Genomic DNA, 23,364 nt, shown 5'->3' with positions numbered 1-23,364 from the left:
GGGTTTGTGTGTCAGGATGGCCGAGCGGTCTAAGGCGCTGCGTTCAGGTCGCAGTCTCCCCTGGAGGCGTGGGTTCGAATCCCACTTCTGACAAACAAGCTTTTTATGCTAACAAATGCAGCAGTCAGACACAACTAATTTTTTTTTTTTTTTTTTAAATAACTGTGGATATAATACAGTCTAAAGACAGTTAACTGGGAGTGATACTTTGTTGCACCCTAAACGTATTTTTGTGTGTTCTAATCTGTTGTTTGCTCCTGTTTTTGTTTTCTTCATTTTGTTTGTCGCGCCGCTAACAGTGTGGACGCTGTTGTCTTGACATGATTTTCAATAGCTGTATGTGTCAGGATGGCCGAGCGGTCTAAGGCGCTGCGTTCAGGTCGCAGTCTCCCCTGGAGGCGTGGGTTCGAATCCCACTTCTGACAAACAAACAAGCTTTTTGTTTGTTTGTCAAGGCAGTCGTCAGACCCGACTGACACTGATACTTGAACCTTTTGATGACCCCATGGTGGTCTAACACCCGGCTGAGGGTGCTGTCACCAACCCAGAGCGGCCTGTTTTTAGCGCACACTGTGTGGAGCAAGCGACAGAAGTAAAGAATGGACCTGCTCATTTCTGCAGAGTTCACTGACTGCATAGAGAGAGAACATTGTTTTGAAAAATGGGGCTTTTACTGTTGGGTGCACGTAGTAAAGGCTTGCAGGTCTATAACTGCCACTGCCTGATTGCTGTTGTTTGCCCTGTGGCTCTGGTAAGATGATCACTTTGAAAGTTAATGTGGTAGTCAGGATGGCCGAGCGGTCTAAGGCGCTGCGTTAAGGTCGCAGTCTCCTCTGGAGGCGTGGGTTCGAACCCCACTCCTGACAACAATTTTCCGTGTTCTTGTTCGAGATTTGTCTTGGTGTTCCAACATCTTAATCTTTCCGACGTGGATGCGTTTGGCCATTCCATTGTCCTTCAGTATCGCAACTGACCAGTCAGGATGGCCGAGCGGTCTAAGGCGCTGCGTTCAGGTCGCAGTCTCCCCTGGAGGCGTGGGTTCGAATCCCACTTCTGACAAATAAGCTTTTTATGCTAACAAATGCAGCAGTCAGACACAACTTATATAAATATTTTTAAAATAACTGTGGATATAATACAGTCGTAAGACAGTTAACTGGGAGAGACACCTTGTTCCGCCCCAAACACATTTTTTGTATGTTCTGATCTGTTGTTTGCTCCTGTTTTTGTTCTTTTCATTTTGTTTGTAGCGCTGCTAACAGTGTGGACGCTGTTGTCTTAGCTTGATTTTTTGAATGACTGTATGTGTCAGGATGGCCGAGCGGTCTAAGGCGCTGCGTTCAGGTCGCAGTCTCCCCTGGAGGCGTGGGTTCGAATCCCACTTCTGACAAACAAGCCTTTTATTTGTTTGTCAAGGCAGTCGTCAGACCCGACTGATACTTGAACCTTTTGATGACCCGTGGTGGTCTCAGAGGGTGAAACTAACACCCAGCTGAGGGTGCTGTCACCAACCCAGAGTGGCCTATTTTTAGCAACAGCATCATCAGGCAAGAATTGGGGGCTACCAGTCAGGATGGCCGAGCGGTCTAAGGCGCTGCGTTCAGGTCGCAGTCTCCCCTGGAGGCGTGGGTTCGAATCCCACTTCTGACAGACAGACTTTTTGTGATCATAAATGCAGCAGTCAGACACAACTGATACAAATGTTCTTCTAGTGAGAATTTCCATGTGAAATTATACAGTTAAAACACTTGTGAATTTTCTCCCACTTACAGGCCATTCTTTATTCACAACAAGAGAGCATACGCAGTGCATTCAACAAGTCATTGTACCTGATCACTAACCTTGATTTTGGCCTTGACCGCTAACGCCACGCTAAATACCCCCCACAGACTTACGGTGCAACAAAGGTAGCCGGTGCATGTGCATGCAGTTGCACGTTATCATCTGACGGTTCTATATGTTCAGCCTGCAGTATTTAGCAATATTTTGACTGCCTGGAAAAGACATTGCATGAATCTATAGTCATGCAAAGTCATTAAATGTTACTCAGTTACTGTAATAGTGAGTAATTACAGCGATGACATTATTCAGCATTTTTGCATCACTCAGGAAGACCAAATCCTTGTACATGAAATCCACACACAAATGATAAAGTTAATAATAACACAGAGAGTCGCCACATTATGCCGAGTCATTGATTGCTGCTGAGCCTCCTGGGTGCCTTCTAAAAGTGTGTTTAACTCCCTTTATGCAATGGTCAAGTCCAAGTCATGTGTCCAAAGCCTCAGCAGATTTCAGTCCAATCTCAGAGTGATTAGCGGGGCTTTTCCTTCTATCCTTAGCTCCCCACGTATCGCATTAGCAGGCCGACTCACTTCTGCAGGGAGGCTTTTTGAACTGGTCCCTCTGCCTGCAGCCAGTCTGCCGCTTCCCCGGGACTTTACCTCTTGCCGCGCGCTGGCTGCTGCAGTTTTGGAACTATTCGCACCTACTTTGCTTCGTTCATGTTCGGTAAGTGTACATCGCAACCGCGGCCGGCTTTTTTTCCTTTTGCATTTTTATTATTATTATTTTTTTTTATGTGATATTTACGTTGCGTCAGAATGACACAGCAAACTGCGTCCGCAGAAGATCAAACGCAGTCCGATGCGAAGGCGCGGCCGACAGGAGGCTGCGCTGTTCGGCTATAAAGAAACCGCGTGAACTCGGCCTGGCCTGCGGGCAGGATGTGGTTCTTATTTTCCTTGTTTCAACTTTTTCGAGTGCCTCACTTGGCAAATATGACGCCTCTGGGATAAGTAGCATTATTCCAGAGATCCAAGGCCACATATGTTTCCTGGTCATGGTGAGTGAAGAAAATAGTTTTTTTTAGGGGGTCTGTGGCAGTCAGTTAAAAAACAAAAAAAACAGTTTAAGTCAAGGCTGGTTTGCAGGAAAATTATTATATATATAAAAAAAATACTTTCAAAGGCTATTTCTTTCATGTTATTTAAAAAAGTCAATCAGAGGTAAATAAGTCTTTGTTTGCAGACAGTCCTCTGTTTAGTCCCATTTTAATGGACTTGCATTCACACTTTGACCAGGTGCAATGATTACATTATGCGTCCTTATTAACCAGTTGAAATAAAATGAAGTAAGTTTTATTGCAAATTAATCAGCAACATTATAATAGATTATACATTAAAAAGAAACAACAACAACTAAAGGACCCTTCCTTTCCTAATGAACACTCAAACAATAGTCATGAGGAATTGATGAGTAATGCTGCCAGTCCCCTTTGAAAGGCTTCTCGCATGAGGGAAAAAAAGTCAACTCATAACATCATTTTCAATGTTGTGCTTTTGTTTTGTTCTGTGGTGATAGAAGTCTTATGTACGTTTGCATTTCATGCAGACGTGAATGCAGTACTTTACTGTCGGACGACCATAAAACAACCGTCTGTCTGCCGAGGTGATTTTATTAGACAAAAGAAGAAGAAGCTAAATTTGCTATGCATTTTTATTCAGCACTTTAGAGGAACAGCTTTATAAAACTTGACAATGTTGCACAGGAGTTGTGCAGGAGTTTCCCTCTCTGCAGAGGAGGTGCAAAACATAAGTAGCTGGCTGGTTTTTAATGTCAACCAGTGTATTTTCTGTACTGCCAAAAAATGTGATTTGCTTGCATCTCTCCAGAGCGCTAATACAACAGACGTGACGACAGTCAAAACTGCTCTTTAAACGTGTCCATCAAGCTTGACCTAAATGGGAGTGACGGAATGTCGACTCCTTTCTCTGGAACTCACTGCTCACCGTTGGCTCGGGCTCTTTCTCATCGCCCGGCATTGTCGCAGGGAAACACATTGTACCAGCTGAAGACACGGCTGCTTTTTATAGCTTAATCCGTGCACTATTGATTGCAGGCTAGGCCTGCTAAGATTGTCTTTTTTTCCCCCCTCGCCGCTGACAGCCGCTGAGGTGATGTCCACTCTCACTGCAAGCGGCGACTTAAGCTCGTTATTTAAAGTCAGCGGGAGGATTTATTTGTGGCAGCATCCTCATTATCCCTATCTTCATTTACTCTTTGATGTCCCCGGCAACGTGCAACACGTAACAGGCACTGTAAGTGTACCACAAGTGCTGCTAAACTGTGAACAACACCCCGTCTAAAGCAGATTTTTTTTTTTCTTGTTTGATTCTTTATCTTACAATGCAACAAAACACCTAAGCTGTCTATTTTAGATCTCTAGGCTGTGCTTAAATTTGGCTGATATAAAAGCAATAGAAAGCCGCAACAGTTTGTTTGATGAAGGCAAAACATTTCCAACTTTTAAGCATCTTGCTGATTGAGCTACTTTGCAAGGTTGAGCGGATGCTGGTCCAAATTGAAGCAGGCAAGCTTGCTGTGAACTAGGTGGAGTAAAGTTCTGCCCCGCAGAAACTAGCTGCATGCACACAGTTGTACACTGGCAAACCGTTTTCAGCGGCAGTCGGGGTTACGCGTCTTGCCCGAGGGCACATCGACACGTGGACTGGAAACACCGGGAATCAAACCGCTGACCGTCCAGTTAGCGGAATCTACCACACAACTTCCACACACAGGTGTCTTGATCCTACAATCACTTGAGATGCGTTAATTGCGCTCAGGTGATCTACTTTTCACACACACACACACACACACACACACAAAAACACCAAACCAGAAATAGCCTGGAAAGTCAACATATAACCAGCAGCAGCTGCAGGAACAGCCCTTACGTCAAGTCTAGACTTGACTTAGTGGTGAAATCGTGTTCAAGTTGATGTAAGCAACTATTCGTGGTTATCTGCTTAAGTCGCACGGGAGATCAAAATCGGCCTTATGCAACTCTGAACCAAACCTGAAGCGCTTTAAGCTTAGAAAAACAGGATCGCAGGCACAAACGTGCAGAATTTGACCTTTTTTAATGCAAACGAGCCGACAGGAATGTGGAGAACCCGGTTGATTCTGACCCCGAAACCCTCTTCCTTGTGCTTCCAGCTTGAAACAGACAGGGGCCATGTGGATGCACGCTGCACCGCCAGGCCCGGGACGCTGTAGGACAGACGTGGCAGCCTCCTTCGTCCGCGCGCACCTGCTCACCTGAGCACCTCCGCCGTTGGCAGCAGGAAGGACCACCCGCCCACCATGTCGTCGCACAAACGCAACTTCCAGTGCTTCAACGACGTCGGCTCCCACAAGTCGCCGGCGCCGTTCAAACACCACGGCGGCCACCTGCCCAGGATCGGCCAGCGCGGCCTGGTGGCGCGCTACGACCCGCTGGAGGAGTGCTACTACTGCTCGGAGTACGCGAGGCACGCTCAGGCCCTGGAAGCGCTGGAGACTCAGGCCTCACCTCTGTGTCACTCGTGCGCGCCGTGCGTCCACCACCAGCCCCACCACCAGTATGTTCCCAGTAGGCCCGACGGGCCGCCCATGCTCCACCACAGGCACAACAAAAAGGTGGTGCTGTTGAAGAACAGCGACCCCTCGCTGAGGAGGACCATCGTGTTGCACCGCAGGAACTTGCGCAGCTTTGGGCTCTTCTTAGAGGAGCTTTCTGCACTCATGCAGTACCACATCAGGAAGCTGTACACCCTGGAGGGCTGCAAGGTGAGGGCACCCATTATCGCAGGATGTTTCTTGTTTTCATTTGGTGAAAAAAAAACAAAAGCCTCTCTTAACAGTCTCAGAGTGAGGGACCCTTTTGTTTGCATTTGTGTTTTGTCCCTCACACATTGTCCTGCATTTTACTAGAAGTGGCGTTTGTGTGCAATTATTTGGTGCCGGGCAACTGGACCGACTTCATGTCTGAGAGTGAAAAGAAGAGTGGAAGAGAGGCCTCTAGTGACAGGACCAACTCCCTACTCAACTCCCCCCCTCCAGAGCTTCCTCAGCTTCCAGTCTCATCCAGAGGCGCTGTTTCAAAATGACAAAAATAACGAGTACGAGCTGAATCGAGTTAAGCTGTTAGAACCTTTTAGAATGATAAATACGTTTTAGTGGCATTTTAATAGTTAACTGAATCTTTAATCTAACATGAGGATGATTCGTTAATGAGCTATTATTAATGTATAATTCTATTATTACTTTTTACCTACTACTACTAACTACTTACAAGTGATGTACACGTCATGTACTCTCCAATGTTCCATGTTGTAATGTTTTTTGGAACATCTTCTATTTTCCACCAATGTGGCAATGGGAAAATTCCTCAGCATCATCAATGCAGATACAAATGCCGTTTTACACTTTACACCAAACAAGGATATTCCCTTTCATACAAACTTAGGTGACGTGAACCTTTCTGCGCTGCCATAAATCTTGTTCATATCAGAGCTATTTTTGAGGAAGAGAAAACAGGTCAACTCCAAGGTGCAGTAAAAAAAATAAATAAATAAATAAAACTAGAATACTCAGCGATACTTGGGCCTTTCAAAAGAAACAGTACCGGCTGTTCCGCCAGAGTGCCCGAGTGCCTCGTCATTGGTGAACTGTCCCAGAGATCATCCTGGATTAGGTTATTATCTGGCCTTGAGTCACAATCTTCTTCTGTAGGGACAAAGAGGACAGATGCACAAAGTGTGCAGTAGAAAATACATTTAATTCATTTACTAAGAATACATACTGTGTATATATATATATTATATATATATATAAAAACTGGCATCTCACTCTGGTAGTTTGGTGTGTTTTTATAAAAACTGAACACTTTCAGACTGCAGTGTTCAACTTGATCGCTGTTTCAAAAATAATCCCTCTTCTGGAGGGTTATGTAAAGGTCAAAGAGCCCTTTTAGTTCAGCTTGTGCCCTCTGTGTTTCTGTTCCAGATTGACAACTTTCAGAGTCTTATGCAGTGCTCCGGTGTCCTTGTCTGTGTTGGTTGTGAACCCTCCCATTCATCCATCCTGGAGAATTTTAGAAAAACATCCAACGACAAGCTTCCTAAACTGAACTCGAAGTCACGCTCCTCTGGCTGCAATGGCGGGAACGAGGGTACGCATGCATCTTTAAAGAAATCATATATGATGAACTCTGTAAATTCTTCTGTGTAAATCAGATGAAAAAAATAACAACCATGTATTTGTTTGTTTCTTCTGTTTTGATTTAAACATTAAGAAGTCAAGGGGAGTGCCATCAGTCCAAAGCTGGAGTCTGTGACCAGATCCGGCAGTCTCAGGCAGTCTGTGTCATCTGACAAGTCACTGCCAGACGGAATAGAGTCTCCGGATAAAGTAGATTCCTGCCAGAACTCCAGTGATGGAATTAAGGAGGAGGACATAGAGAAAAGGGTGCGTTACAACAAAGACGGCAGTTTGTCCATGGAGATGAAAGTGCGCTTCAGCTTGAAGGATGACCAAACGCTGCACTGGTCAACCAAAGTAAGAAAGACGCCGGGCAAGACCAGCGAGTACAGCAACGCCCACTTTGCACAAGTCAGCGATCTGAGCGACGTGGAATCTGAGAACATCTCAGCTGGTGACCAGGATGAAGCGTACGCTGCGAGACGCTACCATGGAAATGCAGAGGAGCCCCATTGTCCTCACTGCTGCAGCCGCTGCCAGGATTACAACATCTGGAAAAACACGCCCGGGGCACACGGGGCGAGTCGCTGTATTCACACCTCCAGCTCAAGTGCGTCTTCGCACACTGTGGTCTCTCGGAAGACGGTGGTGGAGAGGCAAACGGTGTCGAGGTCGAGTGTGGAGCACTCAGAACAAGGCCTGGAGACGGAGACTTGCACTGAGCAGATTGTCGAGGCAGCTGAAACCGTAGAGTACTGCGTCACCAGGAGCCAGACGTGCACGCCGAAATCCAACGCTGACGCTGGTGAATTGTGTGCCGACGCCACCTCTGATGCACTGACAGACTGCAAGGAAGATCAAAATAATGATGCTGAGGATGCCACAGGTGTCGGGCCTGAAGCAAGTTCACCTACGCACCCAGCAGCACACAGCCCTTCTGATGTAGCATCCAATGCTTCTGGGAGCTCTGGCAGGTCAAGGAAATCCAAAAGATCCCACACTTGTTCCTGTAAAGTGTCCAATGACCAGGAGGGTAGTAGAACAGGTCACACCACTCCCCAAGCTGAGGATGCCGATGTACAAAGAGAACAATCAAGTGCCATGTCTGTTAAATCGAATGATTCTAGCAAGTCCGAAGAAGCTGTGAATGATGCGATTCATGATGGACTGGAGCATAGATCCAAAAGTGCCACGTCAGTTCATTCAAATGCCTCAACAACATCTAAATCTGTTGTTTTAGAAGCTAATGCTGAAGAAACACAAACACAGGATGATACAGACACACAGGAAAGACCTTTAAGTAGTATATCTGTTAGATCGGGTAAGTCTGTGACATCAGTTAAGTCAGGAGCTGCACCTCAACAGCAAGATGTCGAAGAACGGGCTCTAAGTTCCATGTCATCAAAATCCAAATCCTCTGTTAAGTCCAAGAGATCAAACGTGTCTAACAAAGCAGGTGAAGAACAGGCAGAGGAGGAAAGTGAGCAAAGGCCAACCAGTGCCAGGTCGGCTTCATCGAAAGCTTCTGCTAAATCTAAATTGGAGGGAACTGAAGACCCCGAAGATGAAGGTGATGAAGTTGCTGTTGAAGATTTAAAAAATAGTGACGAGAATGACGAAGCCGAGGAAGTCGGAGAAGATCAAGAGAGAGTGTCAAGTGTCTTGTCATCCAAATCAAATACCTCTGCGGTATCTACTCACTCAAAGTCATCAAAGCTCCAAGATGAAGAAAACAATGATGAAGAACAACTGATAGCCACTGAGGAGGTTGAGGAAGAGCGAGCTGCAAGTTCCATGTCATCAAAATCCAAAGCCTCTGTCCAGTCAAAGAGATCAGGAGTCTCTAAAGCAGAGGAAGAACAGGCAGAGGAGGAAAGTGAGCAGAGGCCAACCAGTGCCAGGTCGGCTTCATCGAAAGCTTCTGCTAAATCTAAATTGGAGGGAACTGAAGTTCCTGCAGATGAAGATGATGAAAATCCACAAAACGCTTGTGAAATTGCTGAGGAGAATAAGGATGCTGAGGAAGATATGGAAGATCAAGAGAGAGTGCCAAGTGTCATGTCATCCAAATCAAACAGTTCTGCAATATCTGCTCGCTCAACGTCATCAAAGCTTCAAGATGGAGAAAGTACCAAAGGAGACATTGAAGAGAGGCCGCCGAGTGCTGTGTCAGAAAAATCAGCAAAGGTTCAAACCTCTGAAACTGAAATCCAAGATAATGTTGAAGATGCACAAGATTCTGTTGTGAGAACACCCAGTGTTTTATCAAACGTTTCATCGACTAAGGCCAAGAGTGAGAAGGAGGTGGTCGAAAATATGGAGAGATGCCCGAGCAACATGTCAGGAAAATCCATCAGGTCAAATGCATCTGTGAAATCCAGGAAGTCTGAAAATCTAAATGCAGAACAACAGGCTGAAAATGGAGAAAGTGTCAGAACATCAAGTGCAATGTCAGAGATGTCCATCAGATCAGTCGAGGAAGCTGCAACGGAGAGAGCAGCAAGCGTAATGTCAGAAAAGTCCAGTGCGTCTGCAAGATCTAGACGGTCCAGGAGGTCAGAACCTCATGCTCGAGAAAGTTCTGACATTCCCGATAATGAAAATGTTGAAGAGCAAAGTGAGGGAAGACCAGAAAGCACAATGTCCATTAAATCTGCAAAGTCAAGTCTCTCTGTGAAATCCAGCAAATCGAAATCATCTCAAGTTTCTAAAAAGGAAACTCAAGAGACATCAAACCCCTCCTGTGCCTCAGCTGATGAAAATCTCATGAATGATGATGAGGCTGAAGGAAGAGCACCTAGCACTATGTCGCAAAAGTCCAAATCCTCTGTTGTTTCCCGTAAGTCAAAAGCCTCTAAAGAAAAGCATGAAGAAGGCAAAGAGAGAACAGCGAGTGCGATGTCTGTCAAGTCAAATGCCTCCAATATATCTAAAAAATCACAAGCTTCTCAAGTTCTTTCTCAACATGACGACAAAGCTGACAATGTTTCTGACGAAGGTGATGTTGAACCAGAAACCAGTGAGAGGTCAGCAAGCTGCATGTCAGAAAAATCCAGCAAGTCCAACATTTCTGCAAGATCTCACAAATCCGGGGGCTGTTATGGCTCGGATGAAGAACGTGCGTCAGTGAAATCCACACGGTCCAATGCATCAGCTAAATCAGCCAAAACAGATGTTTCTGCCAAAAGCAATATATTGAGCAATGGCGATGACTCAGATGAGGACGACAATGCAGGACAATCCGAGAGCAGGGAGAGATCTCAAAGCAGCATGTCTGCTGCATCTGCAAAGTCAAACGCTTCGGCAGCGTCTAAAAAATCCAGAAGCTCTGCAGCTACTTCTGAAAACATTGGACATGCCTCTGAGGAAATTGTCAATGATCAAGAGGAACAAGAGCAGGAGAGAGCACCAAGCAATTTGTCAGTGAGATCAGCCAAATCAGCAAAGTCAAGTGTTTCCACAGTATCAAAGGTATCTGAAATTATCATAGATAATGCATCTGAAACTTCAGCAGAGAGAGCTGCAAGTGCTCTGTCCGCTAAATCAGCCAAATCCTCTGCTTCTAAAAAATCTCTTAAATCAAATGCTTCTGGAGCTGGTTCAGGCCAAGTGGAAGAAAATCACACGGAACATTTAGAGCGACCTTCAAGCAGTCTGTCAGTCAAGTCGGCAAGATCAGCAAAGTCAAATGTTTCCAAAACCTCGAGGAGATCAAAAGTTTCAGAAGCTCCCCTTGAGGACCCCGTTGACAATACAGAAGAAAAGGTTGTTGAGGACGAAAGTGAAGATAGACCAGCCAGTTCAATGTCTGACCAGTCAATCAATTCAAGCATTTCTATGAGATCAAACAAGTCAAAATGCTCTGTGCACTTTCACCTTGAGAAAGACGATGAGAGTCCCAATGAAGGGGATGATGAAGACCAGACTGAAGACAGAGCACTGAGCTGCCTGTCAGCCAAATCAGTCAAGTCACGTGTTTCTGAGAGATCTACAGAAAGAGCCCCCAGCGCTTTGTCTGTTAAGTCTGTAAGGTCACAGGCTTCTACAAAGTCTGTCAAATCAAACGTTTCTGAAGTTTCTTCGGCCAAATCTTCCATTGCTCCAAATGAAGAGGCCGTTGAAGATGAAAATCAAGAAAGAACTCAGAGCGCCATGTCAACCAGAACCACAAAATCAACCGTTTCTGCCAAATCCTCAAAATCTACAGTACTCGATGGTCCACCTGAAGATGAGAGACCACCGAGCAATGTATCAGTCAGATCTGCAAAATCAGGAAAGTCAAATATTTCAACAGGATCCAAAAAAACAAAAGCTTCGGAGATCTCCACCGCTGAGGGTGTCAATGAAGACTTCAGATCAGTGAGTTCAATGTCAGTAGAATCGGTCAAGACAAATGCGTCTGTGAAATCCAGCAGGTCAAAGCGTTCGACTGATGCTCCACAAGACAGCGTTGGTAGACCCAAGTCACATGCCTCCACAGTATCTGTGAAATCAAATAGATCTGAAGTTCCTCCTGATACTGAAACCCTTGAGGTGAAAAATGATGAGGAAGAAAGTCAACAGAGAGCTGATAGTGCAATGTCAGCAAAGTCAAATGAGCTAAATGCATCACCGGTTCCTGCTGAAGAGAACACTAACCCCTTGGAAAGACCTTCAAGCACCTTGTCGGTCACATCAGCGAAATCAAATGTTTCTAAAACATCTAAAAAATCAAAAGCCTCAGGGATTCACTCTGAAGTAGTGACTGATGGGAGAGCAAGTTCAATGTCTGCTCAGTCAGTCAAATCTGTTAGCTCTGCTACATCGAAAAAGTCAAATACCTCTGCGGTATCTACTCACTCAAAGTCATCAAAGCTCCAAGATGAAGAAAACAATGATGAAGAACAACTGATAGCCACTGAGGAGGTTGATGAAGAGCGAGCTGCAAGTTCCATGTCATCAAAATCCAAAGCCTCTGTCCAGTCAAAGAGATCAGGAGTCTCTAAAGCAGAGGAAGAACAGGCAGAGGAGGAAAGTGAGCAGAGGCCAACCAAAAGAACAGCGAGTAGTTTATCAGTCAAATCAGTTCACTCACATGTCTCTGAAAAATCACAAGTGTCTGTCGATAAACCCGATGGTGCAGCTGAGACAGAGGAAGGAGCTGAGAGAACAGCCAGTGCAATGTCCAGCAAATCAACGAGGTCACGTGCCTCGGGAAGATCAGCTAGATCGAAAACGTCTTACGGTGGTTCTGGCAAGGTAGACAACGTTTCTGACAATGAAAATGGTGAGGATGATGAACAGGAGCGAGCACAGAGTGCAGCATCTGCTGCCTCCAAAGTTTCATCCATATCTATAAAATCGAGGAAGTCAAAGGCCTCAAGTGTTCTCACTCAAGACCAAGAGAGTTGCATGTCTGCAAAATCACCTACATCAGTTAGCGTTTCTGGTGAGGAAAAAACTGAAGCAGAAACTGAAGAGAGATCACCGAGCACTGTGTCGGCCAAATCAACAAAGTCAGATATTTCTGCGTTATCTGGCGAAGTGAATGCAGAGGAGGACGATGAAAAAGATTTGACTTTGCAAAGGCCACGGAGCACTTTGTCAGTTAAATCCGCCAAATCTGCATCTTCTGCAAAGTCTCGCAAGTCGGAAGCAGCTGCAGAGGAGCCGAGCGAGCGAGCACAAAGTAGTGCTTCCATCAAGTCTACAAAATCCATCAAGTCAAACACTTCGGTGGTATCCAAGAAGTCAAAGGCTTCCGAGGTTCGTGCCGATGATTCTGCCAACGTCGCAGAGGAAAACACAAATGACGAAGAGGTGAGATCAGTGAGCTCAGTGTCTGGCAAATCTGGGAAATCAATCAGAACTTCAACGTCTACGAAATCCAAAAGTTCTCACACAAATCAAAATGCAAACAATGATGGGGACTTGACAGCTGAAGAGAAAAGTGAGAGAACTCAAAGTGCCATGTCAGCCCAATCGAAGATGTCGGTCAAATCAAACAAAACCCAAAAATCTGCTCTTCTTGCTGATGAAAATGGCTGTGATGATCAGGAGAGACCACTCAGCACTGGGTCTGGAAGATCCAGTCAACTTAACATTTTGGATGGAACTGAAATCCCTGCTGTGACAATAGAAGTGGAGTCAGAAAGAGTATCAACAGCCATGTCATCAAAGTCCAAGCTGTCTGCACGTTCGAAGAAGTCATCAACATCTAAAACCTCGGAAAAGAAGAGCAATGGTCGTTCACCGAGTCCTCTGACTGCCAAGTCAAATTTGTCCGCAAAATCCAGAACATCAAAAGCTCCTGATGCTTTGACAAATGACTCGGCCCAAAGCACCCTAAAACCTGTGATTCAGCGCACACAATCAGATGAGAGTGATCTGTCCCAAACTCTGTCCATTTCAGATGTTGTCAAAGAGGCAGTGGAGATTAAATCCATCACAGAAAACATCTGCAACTGTGCCGACAACAGAAGCAATAAAAGCGGGAAAAGCAAAAAGATGAACGCGACTGACAACGACTTCAAACTGGTCCCCTCTAACCTGCCCAATGCTTCCCCCAATGAGGTTGTCAATGAATGGCTGCGGACTATACCGTCAGACGGCAACATGTACGACATGGAGGGACTCGGTGAGACTTGTGACAGGCAAAACAGTGGCCACGCAAAAGATGTAGTGAACGGGGTGGAGGACAACGACAATAGCGATGACCATGCAGCTGGAGACACTGAGGGCGCGGCGGAAGGAGCTGTGAACAATAATAAGAACTGCGAAACAAAAAGTACAGAGGCACCAAACGCATCCAGTGCCCATTCCGAGAGAGACGGCGACTTCAAATTTTCCAACTCCCACATTCAGGTGATGAAAGTGCTTTTAAGTCCACAGCTCGACAGATGTAACAGCCTGCCTGAAGTTTCACCAGTGTACGGACGGAAGCTCAGCACTTCGGCTCAGGGCCTTCTGGATAGCCTTGTGAAGCTGCAGCTGATTGACAATAATCTGGGTAAAGCAAATGAAAAGGATGAGAGGTACCAGGAGCTGATGAGTATCCTACAGTCCCTTTGGCTTTGTTCCCCTCAGGAGAACAAGCGAGAAGCGAAGAAGGACTTTGTGGATGACGAGTACAATCATACGTCATCCTCTGGCGTGGATGTGAGCAGCGGCTCGACGGGCTCAGGGAAGAGCAGCGACGGCGCTAATGCTGAACCAACTCAAACACACAGTACTGTGGACATGCTGAAGAGGGTGTGCGAAGAAGAAGAGGCAGAGGGAGAAGATGCTCAGTGGACTTGCGAGAGAGAGGTGGAGGAAACGTTTCAGGACAAACAGAAGGAAGATGATCCGGCAACGGACGAGACTCTCACAGGCAATGAAAGTCCTAAAGAACTCCCTGAGACGCCATCATCCTCAAACAAGAGCTCAGAAAATGACAGCAGTGGTCAGAAACCCTTGGAAGCAGTCGGCACCTGTAAAATTGCAGCCAAGAAAATTTCTCAAGACCCTGATCCTGTCTTGGTCTTAACCTTGCTTACAAAAATAGAGAAGCAATTTATGACACACTATGTCAATGCAATGAACGAGCTTAAAGTCCGCTGGGACTTGGACGATAACAATCAGCTTGACATGATGATAAGTGAACTCCAGGATGAAGTGCACAAAAGAATCCAGAAAAGTATCAATAGAGAGCGTAGGAAAATCCAAGGTCGGGCGGGCCTTCCAAGACCCCCCAGAGAACCCATGTCCCGTTCTTCAACAACACAAACTGAGGAGAGACGGCGGAGGCTGCAAATGTTAGTCCAACAATCGATTGATTCTGAGGGGAAGAGGGATGATGACTCGGCAACTGGAACATCTTACAGTGACCAGCGCAGTGAGAACGATGACGAGTACTGCCCCTGTGAAACGTGCATCAAGAAAAGAATAGAATCAGGACAAACCCTCCCCGCAGAGATCTTGAACACTGCACCTGTCCTCGTTGATTTTGACCTGAAGAACATTCTCATGGCGAAGAACGCCGGTACTGATGCTGAAAGGAGCACAGCAAAGACACTGGTAGAGGACGCCATTGATGGCGCCATTAAAGAAGTGGAGGCCGATGAGGACCACTCTGATGAAGAGAGTGAAGCCACACTTGCCGCCATCGAAGCTGAAGAAAACAATGTGGGTCAAGAAGAAGAGTTCGAAGAAGTTGATGCCACAGTGGAGGAAATTGCTGAAGAGATCAAAGAAGAGGAAGAAGCCGCTGCAGAGATGATGACAGAAGCTGCAAACGAACAAGAGGAAGAGGCTCCTGAGGCACCAGCAGTCGAGCAAGAAAACATAGAGGAAGACTTTCCATCTGCAGAAAAATCAGACAATGAGGAGGCTGTGGAGCTCGAAGCGGTTGAGAGAGAAGAGATCAGTGCAGAAGCTCCTGAGGAGTCTGACCCAGCGGTCGAAGCAAACCTTGGTGTTGACGATGAAGAAGCGGAGGATGTGTCAAGTGAAACTGAAGCTCTAGACGAGAACGTGGCAGAGAGTGCCGTCTCATGTGAGGATGCAAGCGAGGAAGAGACCAAAGATGTTGATGAGGCAGAAGAAAATTCCGCCTCCATTGTTGGCAGTTCTGTTGACGAAGACCAACTACATGATGAGGAAGTTTGTGTAGATGAAAGGGAAGAGGCAGAATCCACAGCGTCGGCCACAAGTATGCGTGACTCAGACACAGAAGAGACAGTGGACAAGGCAGCAGAGGATGATGAGGAAAAAGAAGACACCGCTGCTAGCTTAAATGAGTCTGAAGATCAGAGCGATGCTGAAGCAATGTCTGAGGAGCAGGCGGCGGCTGAAGATGAGGTGCCTGTGGAGGACGAGGTGCCTGAGGAAGACCTCGAAGCGGAAGTGACGGCTGTGGCGGCTTCACCTGAGCTTCAATCGAGCAAAGACTATGCTGAGGAGGAAGAGGCAGCTGACGAGGACGAGACAGATGCCGAAAAGAAAGTAAATGAAGAGGCGGCTGCTGACTCAGCAGACGACCACAATGAGGCAACCATGACTGATGAGGCATCAGTTGAAGAGGCAACAGATGACGGTAACGCTGCACAGGAAGAGGCAGCCGATGAGGTCGAGACTGCTTCTGAAATGGAAGAGGAAGTAAAGGAAGAGGCGGCTGATGACTCGGCAGACGAGAACAAGGAGGCAACTACAGCTGATGAATCATCAGAGGCACCAGTTGAAGGGCATGCTCTCCCAAGTGAACACGAGTCAGAACATGAGGCTGATGAAAAGGTGGATGCCAATGAAGCTGACGAAGAAGAGGAAATTGATGCCACCATCGATGACGGTTCATCACAGACTGTAGATGCCAGTGCGACTGAAGGTGACACAGCGGAAGATAATGATGATGAGGCAGCTGAAGAAGCAGCGGAAGATGAAGTTGAGGCCACCAGTGAAGAAGAACCAACAGAACTAAGTGCCAAAGGTGAAGCTTCAGAAGATGGAGAATCTGAGGCAGATGCAAGTGAAAATGAGGAAGATCTGGAAGAGGAGATCGCAGCCACCGCAGAGGAGGAGTCTGCAGGGGAGGGCGACAAAACCGTTGCTGAGAGTGAAGCTGAGAACACCGAAGGCAGTGAGATAGCCGACGGTGAAGACGATGAGGAGGCTGCCGAGGAAACAGCAGCTGAAGTGGAAAACACATCAGAGGACGTTCCAGAGGAAGACTTGGCTGAACACGAATCACAATGTGAATCTGACAAAGAGGAGGCCGCTGAAGAGAGCGCCGCTGAAGATGCTACCTCAAAGGAAGAGGAAACGGCAGAGGATGAAGATGCAACCGGGAATGATGAACTGTCACAAGAACAAGAACCAGACGGTAAAGTAGCCGTTGAAGACGACATTGCCGCTGCAAGTGAAAACGAATCGCAGGAAGCTGCTGAAGACGAAGCGGTAGCAGCAGAGACCGCAACAGAAAATGAATCGGAGAATGAGATCCTTGCAGAGGAAACTGCGGGCGAGGATGAGAACGACTCTGATGCCGCTGAGGACTCCTTAAGGGAAACGGAAGGGGAAGGAGAGAATGAGGAGGTCGCTGCCACCAGTGGAGATGATGTGGCAGATGAGGACACAAATGAAGACGAGCCCACAGAGCAAAATGATGAAGGATCAGTGAGCGAAAGCAAGTCTGAGGTTGAAGAGAGTGAGAAAGCCTCTCAGGATGAGGCTACAGAAGCCTCTGCAGCAGAGGATGAAGTTGGAGAGGAGGATGTTGAGAAGGAAGACAAGGCAGCGGAGGAGGAGGATGAAGAGACAAGTCACAGTGACAAAGAGGTCACAGCGACGAGTGCAGAGGAGTCTGTAGAGGACGGGGCCACAGCTGATGAGTCATCAGAGGAACCGGCTGACAAGACAGATGTGGAGGGTGGGGAGGTGGCAGAGGAGGAAACTGCAAGTGAGCACGGGTCAGAGAACGTCGAAAGTGAAGAAGAAGATAAGGTCGATGCAACTGAAGATCCTGACACCGGAGACAACGAAGAGATTGCAGCCACCAGCGACGAAGAAACAGCAAAGGAAGAAGGGACAGATGAAAATGCGACTGAAAATGAAGAGTCAGCTGAAGCTGCAACCAATGAAGATGAAGGGGTGAAAGATACAGAGGGAGAGCTCGAGGAGATGAAAGCCGAAGATGAAAGCGATGTGGAGGAGACTGACGGAGGCACAGTGACGCAAAACGAGTCAGACGCAGACGAGGTTGTTGAAGCAGGGACAGTTGAAGATGGAGAAGGTGATGAACAGGAGGTGGAGGGAGAAGAAGAGGAGGCAAATGTTGAAGATGAAGCCAATGATGGACAAGAAGAAGCAGGAGCAGAATCCTCAAGCGCACACGGGTCAGACTCTGAGGAGGTTGAAGTGTCTGAGAATGCAGTGACTGAAGAGGAGACCAAGGAAATGAAGGAAGAGGCCGCTGAAGCAGAGGGAGTCACAAGCGAGCAAGAGTCTGCAATAGATGACGCTGACAAAACGTGTGATGATGAAGAAGAAGAAGGAGATGAAACTGGAGCAGGGAGTGAAGAGGAGTCTGCAGAAGGCACCACAAATGAAGATGAAACAGCGTCTGAAGCAGCTTTGACTGAAGATGAGGCTGAAACAGAGAAAGGTGACGTTACCGTGGACGAGGATGAGGCTGAGGATGAAGATGCTGAGACCACTAGAGATAACACAGCTGATGAAGAGTCAGCTGAGGAGCAGCAAGAGGCAGAAGCAATTGCAAAAGATCCAGCCGAAGAAACAGAAGATTCTTCCAAACCAGAAGAAGATCCTGCCGAAGCAGAAAAAGATCCTGCCGAAGACGCAGAAGATCCTGCCGAAGAAGAAGAAAATCCTACTGGAGCAGCAGAAGACCCTGCCGAAGAAGAAGATCTTGCCGAAGAAGCAGAAGATCCTGCAGAAGAGGCAGAAGATCCTGCAGAAGCAGCTGAGGATCCTGCTGAAGAAAAAGATCCCGAAGAAGCAGCAGAAGATCCTGCCGAAGAAGGAGAAGATCCGGCAGAAGAAAGCAACGACGAGCCTGATCAATCCCAGGAAGAGGAGCCAGTAGAAGGTGAAACATCTGGAGAGCAACCAGAAGAGACTGCCACTGATGAGAACGAATGTGATGAAAGCAACGAAGAGCCAGAAGTGACAAAGGAGGCGTCAACAGAAGACGAGGTCGGAGAACCCGACACTGCTGGAGAAGATGTTGTAGAAACTGGTAACACAGAAGATGAATCTGGAGAAGATGATGAACAAATGACAGACGGAGCAGGTGAAGAGGCTGCTGAGAAGAACGGCAGTGAATCTGAAGCTGATCCCGACCAAATGGAAGCATCCGATGACCAGAGGGCCGCCAGTGAAGATCACCAGGAAGATGCAGAAGCCGAGATAAACGGTGAAGCAGAAGGTCCTGACGACGTTGTGGAGCTCAAACCGGATGAGCTCGAGGACAACGAGGAAGTCGAGGAAGGTAAAGAGGAACCGTGTGAAAGTATAGACATTCCCAACGTAAGCCAAGACGGTGAGGACGGCGAAGCCTCCGAGAAAGAGGAGGGAACTGAGACTGCCGATGAGAGCCGCAATGGAAACTCTGCTGATGGGGAGGACGAGGCTGACGAAGAGTCGGACGAAGAGGCAGAGTCCGACAACGAGGAGCCCGGTGATGCCACGGGGGAGGCGGAGCATCCAGAGGTGGCCAAGACGCCATCGGGAGACATGCTGGTTCCCCACAACGCTCTGGCGAGAGTGAGTGCTGAATCCGAGGATGGCGTGTACGCCGATGTCGAAGACTCTGACACTGAGACAAACAGCCAGGAAGCGATGGCGCATAACGAAGAGTCCAAGGCTTAATAATAATAAAAAAAAACTTTTTCTCGTACACTGGCTTTGGAAAGGTGTCATAAAGATGAGTATTGACAGTATAAGTGGGGAGCTGAGACCACATGAGACTGTAAAGCCAAGAAACAGACTTGACATTGAACATTGTTAAGTTTAGAGCTACTATTTTCAAACGCACTGAAGAAATACAAGCACTTTGTTGTAACACTTGCAAGGCTGAGATTGAACCAATGCACAAGAAACGACACATTGTACTGATGTATGATGGTGGGAAAACTTTCTGAAACTTGAATGTATACACACATACATACATATATATGTATGTGATCCCTGGAAGGTTGAAGATTTAATCTGTATTTATTTAAGGCACTAAAGGGAATTTGCTACAAGTTCCCTTGTGCAACTCAGGTAGAACTTGACTGTGATAATTTCCGTCTACTTATGCTGCTCAATGTTGTTGCCCTCCTCTCAGGGTCAATCAAAAATATATTTTATTAACTTAAAAGTTATATATTGTCTAGTGATTTATTTTTCTGTAAAGCCAGGAAAGGTTAATACAATTCTCTTTGAATGTTTAAAGATCAAATAGTCTCTTAACGGTAATTAATCAGCGAGAGAACAACACTATACATTGAACTGACTTATTATTGCACAAACAGGAGCTGCTCTAGAACAGTCGTGCAATCCAGCAAAGTCTCGTTTACCGCGACGGACTCCGCTGTTGTTTGATGTTGTAGACTACTCATTGGCGTTCATCAGTGAGAAAACGCATAATGTTCTGTGGCGCAGAGGTTGCTGCCTTTGATGAATGTACTGTATCATTATTATCATGTTACTATCTCTGAAATAAAATTAACTGGAGTCATTTTGTTCCCTTTTCTCAATAATACAAAGGGCATGTTAATAGCCATAAAAATATTAATTGAATATTTCACTGCTAGCAGGAAGCAAGTCATTTCTAAGTCATTTCTTTTCACGGTTCATCACAATCAAGTAAAAATTGAGTCCGGTAAACCTAATTTATCCAGATACTTGACCCATATTTACTCTGCATCATCCTCAGATGATCACAATTGTGTCATCACAACCAATGGGTTGTTAACCGCATCCCATTGGCCCTTGTGAACAGTCAAGTGGCTCCTCCAAGTTGATTCTAGTCTTCAGACACGTCCCCTTCTTTTGAGATCTTGGGGTGAATGAGAGGGCGACTGTCCGCTGAGACCTCCTACGTTCCCCCGCTGTGAACCCCATTACACGGGCCTGATGGATGTGCCCCGCTCACATTTCCCCATTTGCCGTCTCTTGTGGTCATGTGACTTACATAATTGCTGTCACCCTGATTGACTGCGTACAACCAGACTGCGGAGCGGAGCGGTTTGCTCCTGCAGCATTTTCTCGCAGTCAGGAGGTAGCTTCTGCAGTCTCCAAGCCCGTGGTGGAATATTCTAGCCTAGAAAGAAAAGGACCTCGGTGAGCAAAAAGTTAGTAACACCTAGAAGGGACGTGCACATTTGTGAGCATTGATCTGCTCTTGGGCTCCCCCTACAGCTACAGAGTCCTATTACCTGTTGAGAGTTTAAGTCACTACAAGCCAAAGGGTTCATGGTGATAAAAGCAGGCCAACAGGGGGCACTGTGTCGCCGAAATTGAAACGCCGCATTTTCCTGTTTACAAATCAACTAGCCAATAATCACCCAAAAGGAACCGTGACATAATTAGCCGTCTGTTGACAACCTCCTGCAATTTGCTACCAATTGACATCAGACAAGCGTTTCCTTTCAAACAAACAGATTCCATCAAAACTTGCTTTAGTTTGAGTTTCCGCATTAAAAAAAACAAACAAAAAACCTATCCAAATTAATTTTGTCCTCCCTAAATAACAATCCACTGCACTGGTGTGGGAGTAAGATTAATTGTATCTCCAGATCATTTTGGAAAAGAGAGGAGATCCCCCCCCCCCCTCCAATTTTTTTCTTTTCCTTTTTGAGGAAGCACCTGTTTGCTGCTGCGGAACCATTTCCATGGTAAACACTGGAAGAGCGGGACGTCATCCGGAGCACAATCACAAGGGGGTTTTCCCACTGCGGCGTCAACCTCGGAGAATTTGGCCACAGCTGCACGGACACGGCTCTGTGATGCCATGCTGCAGATATGACGGGTACCGGGCACAAGGCGGGTTATCATGCTACAACACGTGTCATGATGTTCAATTCAAATTCACTTATTGTGTCAAAAAAAACAGAGGAACCCCAACTTGTCGTGTGATAAAAAAATAATTAGGCGTGTTTGCAAGGGGCCAAAAAGAAGTCAGCCTTGGAGAGCAAAGAAACACAATGGAGAGGTGTTAGTGAGGGACAGTGCTCCCTTTGTGATGTCACAACCGGCCTTTTAGAAAACCGGCATTTTGAAAAGTGGATTAAGCCAAACGCTATTGAGGTGGGAGGGGCTTTTTCATTTCTGCATAGTTCATAGACAGAATATATATATTTGTAGTAATTAGAATTATAGTTTTGTTTAATGTATAATGCATGTACAATATTGAAAAATGACTGAAATAATGCACTTAACAAAACTAATAGTACAGTGGTTTTATGGGCAGTGGGAGAAAGCCAGCAGCAGGAAAAGAGAAGGCCTCAACTTGAACACCGATGGGGAATAGCAGCAGTCCTCGGTGACAGACAGTGTGAGCGTGTGTGTGTGTGTGTGTGTGTGTGTGTCCAATTGTTCCCTGTTTATTGACAGTCTCTTTGGCATTTAGAGGCAAATACAGAAGCGAGACTGCATGTGTGACAGCATGCAGAAATGGTTCCCACACAGGCAGGAAGTTAAAGAAGGGGCCTCTTGTGATGTGGAGGGGGATTGAAACCTGTGTGTGTGCGTGCGGGCGGGCGCGCGTGCGTGTTTATGACTAAAACTAAGTCATTTAACAAAGTCGACGATCAGGAAGGCCTCTCGTCGATTCCAACTTTATAAACTGCATTTAATGCGATGAACTTCCTGCCAGGCTTCCCACTCATACAAACTGAATTCTCACACTTGCATGCGTGGGTGGGGGGGCACACACACACACACACACACACACTTTCAGTCACATGCAGCGCGCACTCGCAATGATAATGGGAATTGAAAGCTGCCCGTTGGCAGCGCGTTTGCTCTTGGCACCGGGACGGCTCGCGGCGCTGCCGCGGCTAAAGGAGACCCACACTCCCTGTCTTTTCCCACCGTTGTTCAGGTTATCCTGTGGGGGCCACTTATGGCCCTTCTGCCGGGCAGGATGCGGCGCCTGGGGACCCCGGCAGAGTCGCTCGCTCGCATCCGCCAAGGCCCTGGGAAGAAAACAAGGGCTGATGTAAAAGCAGAAGGAGGGGAATATAAAGAGAAGCGGCTGTTAGCGAGCAGGACGCACTCAATAACACTCGCCATGCACCTGCAGCCTGTGTTGTGTGTGTGTGTGTGTGTGTGTGTGTGTGTGTGTGAGGTTGTTCATCCAGCACAGGTGGTCCAAACAAAAACCTGTGATGTGTTGCCCAGAGAGTAATATCCCCCACCTTGTGTGTCGCATCAAGGAAACAAACACTTCCGGTGCTGCAAGATTTATTGTGGCTCACATTAACACAACACACTCTGAGGGATATCTTCCTACCAGGGGTGTTCGATTCTTCCCCCTTTTCCCATTTTTCCAAGCCCCCCTCCCCTCCACTTCACTCCTAATAGAAACGTATGAATGTAAACGAGCGACACAAAAGAGTCATAATGGCGGCTAGATAGCTCAAGGTCACATTGTTGTGCGTTGATTGTTTCTGGTGCCGAAGAAGAGGTGAATTCCCTGTGTGCGGCATTGTGCGGTAAGCAGAGGAAAGGCCTGGTTAGCTGCACCGCATGGTGTGAAAAATCCAAAGCATTGTTACCCTTTGATAGATTGACTGCACATCAGCTTGTGATTCTGTGGTGGCCCCCCCCCAACACACTGCGACTGACGCCGCATCTGCATTCACAGTCCTCACACAC

The 23,364-nt window shown here is 46.8% G+C and overlaps 4 protein-coding genes and 6 non-coding genes across 10 annotated transcripts; all 10 read left to right on the top strand.

Annotated features, from left to right (window-relative positions):
* The first annotated feature begins 10 nt into the window (after nucleotides 1-10).
* Nucleotides 11-93, top strand: trnal-cag (transfer RNA leucine (anticodon CAG)). The gene has a single exon. It is a non-coding gene; the product is annotated as a tRNA-Leu (tRNA).
* A 249-nt stretch (nucleotides 94-342) lies between these two features.
* Nucleotides 343-425, top strand: trnal-cag (transfer RNA leucine (anticodon CAG)). Its single transcript has one exon. It is a non-coding gene; the product is annotated as a tRNA-Leu (tRNA).
* Nucleotides 426-783: 358 nt separating this feature from the next.
* On the top strand, nucleotides 784-866 carry trnal-aag (transfer RNA leucine (anticodon AAG)). Its single transcript has one exon. It is a non-coding gene; the product is annotated as a tRNA-Leu (tRNA).
* A 110-nt stretch (nucleotides 867-976) lies between these two features.
* On the top strand, nucleotides 977-1,059 carry trnal-cag (transfer RNA leucine (anticodon CAG)). Its single transcript has one exon. It is a non-coding gene; the product is annotated as a tRNA-Leu (tRNA).
* A 248-nt stretch (nucleotides 1,060-1,307) lies between these two features.
* On the top strand, nucleotides 1,308-1,390 carry trnal-cag (transfer RNA leucine (anticodon CAG)). Its single transcript has one exon. It is a non-coding gene; the product is annotated as a tRNA-Leu (tRNA).
* A 177-nt stretch (nucleotides 1,391-1,567) lies between these two features.
* trnal-cag (transfer RNA leucine (anticodon CAG)) lies at nucleotides 1,568-1,650 on the top strand. The gene has a single exon. It is a non-coding gene; the product is annotated as a tRNA-Leu (tRNA).
* A 3,354-nt stretch (nucleotides 1,651-5,004) lies between these two features.
* Nucleotides 5,005-5,885, top strand: LOC142900436 (oxygen-regulated protein 1-like). The gene has a single exon (XM_076044730.1). It carries the CDS (start codon nucleotides 5,146-5,148, stop codon nucleotides 5,752-5,754), a length of 609 nt encoding a protein of 202 aa, XP_075900845.1. The 5' UTR covers nucleotides 5,005-5,145; the 3' UTR covers nucleotides 5,755-5,885.
* Nucleotides 5,886-6,841: 956 nt separating this feature from the next.
* Nucleotides 6,842-14,126, top strand: rp1l1b (rp1 like 1b). The gene is made up of 4 exons (XM_076044617.1): nucleotides 6,842-6,994; nucleotides 7,118-12,037; nucleotides 13,415-13,639; nucleotides 14,089-14,126. Exons 1-4 carry the CDS (start codon nucleotides 6,850-6,852, stop codon nucleotides 14,124-14,126), a joined length of 5,328 nt encoding a protein of 1,775 aa, XP_075900732.1. The 5' UTR covers nucleotides 6,842-6,849.
* A 670-nt stretch (nucleotides 14,127-14,796) lies between these two features.
* LOC142900359 (uncharacterized) lies at nucleotides 14,797-22,219 on the top strand. Its single transcript, XM_076044615.1, has 3 exons — nucleotides 14,797-15,694; nucleotides 21,175-21,221; nucleotides 22,115-22,219. The coding sequence occupies exons 1-3, from the start codon at nucleotides 14,797-14,799 to the stop codon at nucleotides 22,217-22,219; spliced, it is 1,050 nt and encodes a 349-aa protein (XP_075900730.1).
* LOC142900434 (uncharacterized) lies at nucleotides 15,642-20,215 on the top strand. Its single transcript, XM_076044728.1, has one exon. The coding sequence runs from the start codon at nucleotides 15,697-15,699 to the stop codon at nucleotides 19,366-19,368; it is 3,672 nt and encodes a 1,223-aa protein (XP_075900843.1). The 5' UTR covers nucleotides 15,642-15,696; the 3' UTR covers nucleotides 19,369-20,215.
* Nucleotides 22,220-23,364: the final 1,145 nt, after the last annotated feature.

Source organism: Nelusetta ayraudi, unplaced genomic scaffold (genome assembly GCF_046127955.1).
Source record: "Nelusetta ayraudi isolate G7.1 ecotype Tasmania unplaced genomic scaffold, CSIRO-AGI_Nayr_v1 ptg000082l, whole genome shotgun sequence".
Lineage (NCBI taxonomy): Eukaryota > Metazoa > Chordata > Actinopteri > Tetraodontiformes > Monacanthidae > Nelusetta > Nelusetta ayraudi.
Note: the sequence above shows the minus strand (reverse complement) of the source record. Positions and strands in the feature narration are given on the sequence as shown.

Excerpts from the sequence above, each read along its gene's own strand:
- LOC142900436 (XM_076044730.1), top strand. The coding sequence starts at position 5,146 with ATGTCGTCGCACAAACGCAACTTCCAGTGCTTCAACGACGTCGGCTCC.
- rp1l1b (XM_076044617.1), top strand. The coding sequence starts at position 6,850 with ATGCAGTGCTCCGGTGTCCTTGTCTGTGTTGGTTGTGAACCCTCCCAT. Across the intron at positions 6,995-7,117 it reads CTGCAATGGCGGGAACGAGG|AAGTCAAGGGGAGTGCCATC; the intron begins GTACGCATGCAT and ends TTAAACATTAAG. Across the intron at positions 13,640-14,088 it reads GTACGACATGGAGGGACTCG|GAGAACAAGCGAGAAGCGAA; the intron begins GTGAGACTTGTG and ends TGTTCCCCTCAG.
- LOC142900359 (XM_076044615.1), top strand. The coding sequence starts at position 14,797 with ATGTTAGTCCAACAATCGATTGATTCTGAGGGGAAGAGGGATGATGAC. Across the intron at positions 15,695-21,174 it reads ATCCACAGCGTCGGCCACAA|TTTCCGCATTAAAAAAAACA; the intron begins GTATGCGTGACT and ends CTTTAGTTTGAG. Across the intron at positions 21,222-22,114 it reads AACCTATCCAAATTAATTTT|AGGCAAATACAGAAGCGAGA; the intron begins GTCCTCCCTAAA and ends TTTGGCATTTAG.
- LOC142900434 (XM_076044728.1), top strand. The coding sequence starts at position 15,697 with ATGCGTGACTCAGACACAGAAGAGACAGTGGACAAGGCAGCAGAGGAT.